The sequence below is a fragment of the Chondrus crispus genome, genomic scaffold (assembly GCF_000350225.1).
Source record: "Chondrus crispus Stackhouse genomic scaffold, scaffold_410, whole genome shotgun sequence".
In the NCBI taxonomy this organism is placed as follows: Eukaryota; Rhodophyta; class Florideophyceae; order Gigartinales; family Gigartinaceae; genus Chondrus; species Chondrus crispus.
Window position 1 is genome coordinate 39237 of NW_005179307.1, and position 8520 is coordinate 47756.

An 8520-nucleotide genomic window follows, 5' to 3' on the forward strand; every position below is an offset into this window, starting at 1 on the left:
AATATTCCGCCGTCTTGGGCGAGATATCTGGGGACAAGCCCGTATCTACCTCAGCTGCTGCGGGCTGAGGTTCTCCTAGTTTTTCGGAGGAGGTTGAACGCCAACGGGGGGCGGAAGGGCCTTCGCTCCGGTACCCACACGCGGCGGCGGGGGCGGTACGTTCCAGCGTACTTCGGCTTCCCAACCGTCCCTACCGTCCGGTTCCTTGATGCGTCCGAACAATTTCCGGACTCGGGGATGAAGCGCTTAGACGGGAATGGAGCCTGATGAACGGGTTTCAGGAAGAGGTTAAGTTTCCCAGTTTCCTCGCACTGTTGGCGTGTAGCGACGGTGTCAGCGATCGCTTGAGCAGACGGAGCTTGAAGAGTAAACTGAAGTCCCCGGTCGACGTAGACGGCGTGAACAGACATGAGCTGCGGTGGGGCGGGGCTCGCGTGGGGGGTCCTGGCCCCCGGTTGCCCGGCAGCTTGTGTAGCCGGCGTAGCAGCAGGATTCTCCGCGGTAGTGGCAGTTGGGGCCGTACCAGCGGGGCGGTTCTGGAGCAGAGAGGGAATCTGGGCGATCTGCGTTTCCAGTGCGTTTACCTTAGCAACGAGAGCGACGGATGGAGGGCGACTGGCAGGAGGCTGGTTTTCCAGAGTTGGCGCTGGACCAGAGATGCCGGCGGATCCTGACGAAGATTGATCTTCTTCAGCATTAGGCATAATGCGCAAGTTGTTTCAGAGCCGGCCGTGACGATGATCCGTCTGGAGTTTGTTGAGTTGAGTGACGAAAACAAGCGACGACTTGAAGAGAGAAGAGAGGCAATAGAGATCGAAGTGCCTCTCTTATACAGCCCTTTTTTCGACTAGTGGCCGATTTTCCATTGCCTCTGCAGTTCCGTGACGCGAATGAAGGACGTAACGAATCCTAGCCGTTTTCCAAGTCTTAGTCTGAACGGTAACATGAAACGGTCCGTCTGAAACGGTCCATTTGAAAGGTCAAGTAAAACTTCAGCCGATGGGTCCGGTTGGCCAGGTTTTCCAACACTTCAGCGGAGGGGCCCGTTTGGCCAGGTTTTGAAAATCTCAGCGGAAGTGTCCGTTTGGCCATGTTTTCCTTGCGATAGAGCCGTTGCGCGTTCAGCCGAAAAGCCCCCTTGTCCAGATTCACCTTTCAATTATCAATGAATGCACTAAATCGCTCATTCCTATACGAATAATCCTACTTGTTCCGAACTAGTCGCAGAATACGTGTAATGAAGACCTTAGAGCCAGTGCCAACGTGCTATGAGAATTTCATAATGCCACATTTAGTACTGTAGCTGGGATGCAAAGTACTGTAGAATACTACTAATTAAGGGACAAAAAAACTGAATTTCCGAACCTTGAATGTCTATCGGAAAAGCAATGTCAGTCGCGCTTTAAAAGCGCGAGAAAATTTCTCAACCGGCAAGGACAAGACTCCGCTTGCTGCCAAACTGTGAGTGCTGCTGTGGAGCTCTCGCAAGCTATCATGTGCACACTTTCCAGCTTTTTTTACCATGCGATACTCCGTACATCTACATGACAGGTACCGTCTGTGTTGTTCCATCGCAAGCAAACTTTTACACGCATGAACAATTCTTCCAGTCTCAACGTTCGTCGATGTAATGAAAACCCTTGCCCTATAGAGGAAGCTCATGCAAAGGAATATGTTTAGGGACTCAGAGCTTCTCTTTTGGTGATCTTCTTGTATTCATCTTTGTCTGAGTTGTGGTCGCAGATATGCAATTCCACCCTCGATATTCCCTTCTGAAGAAGCGATTTGCTAATGTCAATATAAAGAGTTCTACAGCGATTTGGTTTTGCCCCATTTTCAGATGCCATGGTATGCACTTTTCTTTTTCGACGCTAATCCAATTCATCTCTTCCAAATCTGGCCATTTCCCATCTCAGCTTCATGGGCATGGAAGTGGGAGAAACTTGAAACGCTTTGAAAAGCACCTGCTATCCGGAACTGGCCGAGATCACTTCTTCCCATGTCTGATGCAATATCTTCGTATCTCAATGAAATGTTATGCAGTAGAGCGAGACATTCTCAGGCTATAAGTAGTTTGATCCCCTGTTCTGGTTACGCATGAGCACATCATCTCGACGAACACTTTCCTCATCCTTATCTCTTTCAACCTGTTCAGACTCCGAAAGTAGCAGCCCTCTGAATCAGTTCTACGCTTCACAACCAAGATCAATGACAGGTTATTCATCTTTCACTACGACACTCATTGCAGTGTGCCTTCTCTGCAGTGCTCATGCTGTCCCTTCTTTAAAGGGTGAAACATTGGAAACAACTGTACGATGTAATACTGATTTCGTTGTTGCGAGAGGACTTAACTCAGGGGTTTCTCGTATCGCCTGCAACGAATGCGCTTTATGTGTCTCTGATGATGAATGTTCTACTGGAAAATGCTGGGGATACGTGAAGGGCGAACTCAAATGCGTGTACGATCACCCGGAGTCTAAAGCCAAATGCTTCCCGCCGAAAAGCTTGTGCTCTTCATGCCTAGTCGATGACCAGTGTGCTTCGAAAAAATGTTGGGGACATAAGTGCGTCGAGAAAGACATCAAGTCGATTTGGAAGTGCTTTGGACATTACCATTAGGATCGAAATCTAGTCATCCTGTATTTTATTGACAAGATGGCTGCCCCGTAGTCGTCGTCTCTGGATGGGACGATTTCCTTCATTCGATTTCATGTTGCCCTCAACGTCCTTCGCTTTCCAGATCACATTTCTGGGTGGGAAACCTCAGAGCTGTGGGCGGTCATAGCTCTTGAGTTGCAGTTCTCTAGATAGCTTTGTTCTCGGAACAGTCCGCAACGCTGCCCATGGCGAGACATTTGATAAAATAGCTACATTGTTTGTGAATTTCTGACGCGAACAGTTAGTCTAGATGTACTGCGACGACGGCGGGTACAACTTCTCTTTTGCAGCGAGAAACAGGTATTCAGGCACATCTCAAAAAAAAACACCAATCCCTTATAATCAATGTGAAGCAGAAATCAATGTCTGTCCGAAACTCTCTTTCTACTTCAACAAATAGCTGACAGGGCATTACTGTGGTCGAAGTACATGGCCGACCGGCATGGAAAAAGCCATTAAACACAGAACGCCGCTTCAGTTGCCTCGAATACAGGTTTAAGAACAACTAGAATGGCTCAAATTGATTTAACGAATTCGTGGTTTTGGAACGGTAGCGTATGCGATGATACAAGTGGCTGAAGGTATCCGCGTGTTGACATCTGCCAAAAAAAGGCTCTATGAGCAAGGGGAGCTGTAGAAAAAAAGGCAGTTTCGGTGGTTCAACGGCACGGACCGTCTGTGGCGAATTCTGTACACTATTCGTAAATGAGAACACTAAATAGTGGAAATAGTGATCACGAACCGTGCCACTTCGAAATAATGGGAACGAAGCATAGAGTGGGTTACTGGAAATGTGTCGCGATAGACATTGATGCACTCATCTACCCTGCTGTAGTCCGCCGTCGAGTGTTTGTCCGGCAGTTTTCCGCTGCACTAGGAGTGTTTGCTCTATTACACTCGCCGTAATGGACCGAAAACCTGGTACTCTCACTATTAGCAATTTCGAAAGTAACCGGATGTCCTAACCAAATTTTACAGTCTCTCTTGGTTGCTTGCCATGGAAACTCGAACTAGTATCATCTTGTTATCACACTACGCTTTTCTCACGTCGGAACAATTGTCACCGTCACGCTCTTTCACCTATCTTACTGAGCAGTACGAGTTTACCGACTGCATGTGTCAAGATCGTCCAGAGACTCGTTCCTGATTAATGGTTACAGTAGTCCGACCGCAACTCAATGAGAATGACCGTCCTTGTGATTTGTGACCACTGGCACACCCCAACAAGTTGAAAAGGGACTAATTCCAAAGACAGCAAACAAATTGTGTAGGCACTGATGCCTCTTTAATGTTTCGATCGTCAGCGTACTCATAGCCGTCTCGTACCACCTTAACTATGTCGCTGCACTGCTAGCCAGATGCGTGTGATCCTAGGGGCTTGCGTCCCGAAGAGCTCCATTTCGTGTCACCTACTCTCTGGCCATATGTTGCACACAATATTAACTACTAAACTAAGTAGCACCATATACAGTAGGTACGAACTCAGTAGTCTCCCGCAGCTTACTTGCTGTTAAATCTGGGTATCCCCTTAATTTGCACCCTCACAAAACCTCCTGATAGAAAAAGGCTTTCGCGATGTACCTCACGGGCACAGATTCCGTATATCCAGAAACACATTTATATGTTGGAAAGAGCAAAGATGATATCTTTGATTGATCTGTGTCCTCTCTGGGTCTGTGTCCTCTCGTGCACAGGGCCTCTACGTGCTCGTGCTTATCACTTCATCTGGGGTCACTGCAAATAGAACGAATAGTGAGTTTTGTCCATTGAAGAAAAAGGTATCAGCAGCTTGCGAAAAGCTCTGACTGGAAACAGACCAGCGGTTCATGAAGTTTTTGAGAACTATTACTGACGAAGACCAGTAACTTGCAACCGAAAAGTTCCCTTTTTCGTTTGGATTTGTCAATGGCCGTCAGTTCTTCGTCAAGGCTCCCCGTGGACACCCCATGCAATGCTTTTCAAAAACACCACAGCTCGGTGACTGTTTGCGGGATTTGGATTCTTTGTCAACGCTACTCTTGCAGTACGGACGAAAGGAATACTACCCACTCCAGGCATCTGTTTCACGAGTACGAGACTGCTATTCACGAAAATCCTAATTTTGTCGTCCGCGACCTGAATCGAGTATTTTGTAGCTGACTCCGGTCTTGGCCCGAGAGGAACCCACTCCAAATTGTTAGGGTTTCCCTTTCCTTTCCAAAAACTGGCGAAAACCCAGTCCTGCTTTCCAGCGTAATTATATCTCCACTGAAGAGCAAAAAACGGTCTAAACGGGAGGGTAGCATCGTTTGTCCTTGGTTCATCAAGATAAGCAAATAGAAAATGACCGATATAGTCCTGCTGCTTGGGTATGCGCAACACCATAACATCGTAAATTGCAGAGTCTCTTTTCAGCATTCTTGCTCGAGGTCCACCTGAACTATGGTTCCTGTAATTCTTCGCCTCTCGGAGAACTGACACGGAAAGTCCTTCACCGGCACTGAAGATCATGAAGACTTCGTCTCTGAAGAACATGGATTTGAAATTCCACTGCGCAAATCCAGTAAGTTTATTCACTTGTCGGCCAGAACCGTCCAAATAGACAGCACGATTCAAAACCTGTCGAAACTCTTGGTGATTGGAGGGGGCATCTTCCTTACAAAACACGAGCACGAACGAAGCAAGCAGGAGCAGAATGACTAATTGCACCATCCTTGGGGGTGATTATCGGAATGTCTGCCGGGATTACCGTGTCCTTGGTCTAGTCGATGTCAAAGATGGAAACCCGAACATTAACCGTACGATCGCGCAAACGATCTGCGCCAAGTTATCGGTATTGCCAGAACTTAAATACTACGCAATTCATTTCATTGGGATCTACAGTGCTTCCGCCTTATAAGAATAAGGACGAGAGATAGGCTCAGTATTATTATAAAGCGGATACTCTTATCGGTGTGTTTATTATAAGGTCCAGCAAGCTCGTCAGCGCCTTCTAAAAAAGTCTAGTTGGTGCTGTACAGGTGAAAGTGCATATGAAGTCTCTCATGGTTTCTTATAGGAGCGCAAAGTAGTTTGAACGGATCAAAGACACAGAAGTGCAATGTTGAACAGGTCTATAGTCTGGGATTGAGGTTGAGAAAACGTTCATATGCCGACACAGCTGATTGATATTGCTTCTTGGGTCCCTTTTTGAGGTACGTACAAGCCTTGCTGTACCCCAAAACTGAGCTCATCCAGAAACATTTATTCTTTTGTCGAATAAGAATAAAATGCTGCTCCATGTGCCTGTTTTGGGCACTCCAGCACCGGAGACAGCTGTCGTATTATATTACAGTGGTACCTTCTATATATCGCACCCCAGTGTCACAACGCTTCAAAGTGCGATATATCCGATAGTGCGATGTAGCAAATACTCTCGAAAAAGATTTTTTTTGTTATGTTGAGGCAATGACGTGGAACTGGGCAGAACTACTCAGCCGCCGTCGCCATAAGCCAAAGTTGGAGGTACTGTGCGGGTCGCTTGTACTTGTGCGGGACCCCCCAAGTTGAACAAAATTAGAAAAATAAATATAAAAACAAGAAGCATGTGGCATCGGAGAAATCTTTTTGATCGTTTGGAAAACTGACGGTGTCCTCGTATCTGCTATTCTGTTCGAAGGAGCCAGAAGGCTCATACATCGGCATTAACGGCATGCTTTGGTTAAGCAATCGGAGCGGTGACCACCTCGGAAAAATCACCCAGTTCTTGCACAGACATTTCACTGGTTGATGCAAATTTACTTTGCAAATTTTATATCTAATTCCTCCTCGGTGACCGAGCAACGGCCTGTGCTGCCCACTTCAGAACTGCAGCACGTCGGAACCAAGTTCTCTTCTTCGCAATCTGGCGACGGACCGACAAAGACTTTGGTTCCATGTTTGCAACCTGATAATGGTGCACACGGAATGCCAACGCCTTCTGTCGCCCTCTGAAACGCTCAATCCTCGTCCTTTCTACAGCGTCGGCGAGTCGCTGCGCCACATCTGCTTCCTTTTCTTGTTTCACGGCCAGCTTCACACTCACTTTTGCCGCTTTCTCCCTCGCCAGCTCCATTGCGGCGTATGTAGTCAATGTAATCCCAGCTGATGTGTCCACGTAACCACAGCGAAGAACGCGCGGCTGAACACCCCAACTATCCCTGTACGCAGCTCGTTTGACTTCTAGCATTTCCGCCATATTTTTAACCGTCACCAAGGACGAGCTATTGCCTGACGAATGCGGACGAGGGACACCCATGAGAGCATGAGCATTCACAGGCCAAATGCCAGCTTTGTTAAATGCTGATGTCACATTAGCTCTCGTAAACGCCTTCCCGTATGCCTCCCTCATTATTTTTAAATAATCAAACAGATCGTAGCTTTTCGATTTAGTAGGGGACGAAAGCTGTTCCACACAACTCCGTATGTGCTCCTTGAAGGGACCAAAAACCCCACGTCTAGGGGTTGGGTTGTGCCGCTTGTATGAGAAGGTAATGCATACACGACTACGCCAGCCTGTTTCAGTGTGTGCAGCACCTTGTACCCCATATGGCTCCTGTATCCATCCATACATAAAAAGAACTTTTCGTCCATTGGCCGTCAGGTCCCTAACATCCTCAGCAAAATACTGTGCTCATCGCAGAAAGTTTTTGCTGTCCACGCCGGCGACATCTTCTCGAGTTGTTATCAAACTCCCCCACGGTAGGCAATCGGCAACGGTTTCCATTAAAGATGATCCATGATGCTCGACCGTTCGATACTTTAAAGATTTTCCTTCCACAACAAACAAAGGGCGTCCAACGTCTCCATTGGCGAAAATAACGGGCATGATCGTTACGCGTTTAACATTCTTGAAATCAGGTGATCTTTGAAGGGACTTGTGCCCTCAAGCACTATACGACCTTGTCCTGTTCGACTGTGCGCAATCGTTGCTCGGTGTAGAGTCGCTTTCGTCTAGATTAGCAATACGAAAGGCATCTAAATTATGCACATGAACAAGCCGCTCTAATTCCGCGATGTGGGCCGTCAGAATATCGGCATTGGTTGCCTGCCAGCGAGCTTCTTCCTCCTTACAGGCCCTTCCAAACTTAATTTTGGCACTGTGCTGTTTTGAGAAGAGTGACAAAAACTTGCGTCCCGGACGCCCATCAATAAAGGGAATGGCTTTTTGGCGCTCCTTGCGGAACGAGTGCACCATCAGTTGTACAGCGTCGCCTACATCTGACCGCTTGAGAGGGAAGCCGCTCTGGGAGTATGAAAGGACGAGGTTAACAATGAGCTGGTCTTCACATAACGATAGATATGTACGTGATTTTGTCAACACATTTCGGCGCGAGAATCGATGGTGAAACGTTGCCAAAGGGAGTCGTGCCAGTTGAGCAGCCCTGCGCCGAGTTGCTCCATGCCTTTCAATCGCAACAATGGCTTGGTTGAAGTAGACCTTTTCTTTTTTTGCGGCTTGTCTTTTTGGTCATTGTGTGTTGGGGTGGGTGTGAAGGGAGACGGATTGAGCTCCATGGTTTTAATTTGCACAAAATTATGCACCAAATTTTGCGTCAAGGGGGCAAGAAGGGCGCCAAGTCGGATTCTGCTGTTGAAATGGCGGGAAATGCATTTGTGGTTGATTTACGACACTGTCAGTCGACGGTTTTCACTCAAAAGTTGTCATGTTTATTGGTAAAAGCGGAATCGGAATAAAATTAGGCATACTATTTTTGTTCAAGTGAAGGGTGCTCTGTTCGAGAAAGGGGGGCATGCACGGGTACAGTACGGCCTCTACTAGGGGCTTCTAGAGCGACACGTGTGTAATGTCATACACGTGGCTGATTCCTGTCAAGCCCGAAACAGTGCGATATATCCGGTAAT

At 47.4% G+C, this 8520-nt stretch overlaps 1 protein-coding gene; it reads left to right on the forward strand.

Annotated features, from left to right (window-relative positions):
* Window positions 1–2097: 2097 nt before the first annotated feature.
* Window positions 2098–2905, forward strand: CHC_T00001191001 (hypothetical protein). XM_005718549.1 is given in 2 exon segments: window positions 2098–2619; window positions 2620–2905. 1 exon segment carries the CDS (start codon window positions 2098–2100, stop codon window positions 2617–2619), a length of 522 nt encoding a protein of 173 aa, XP_005718606.1. The 3' UTR covers window positions 2620–2905.
* The last annotated feature ends 5615 nt before the right edge of the window (window positions 2906–8520 follow it).

Coding starts and splice junctions, on each gene's coding strand:
- CHC_T00001191001 (XM_005718549.1), top strand. CDS start 2,098: ATGAGCACATCATCTCGACGAACACTTTCCTCATCCTTATCTCTTTCA.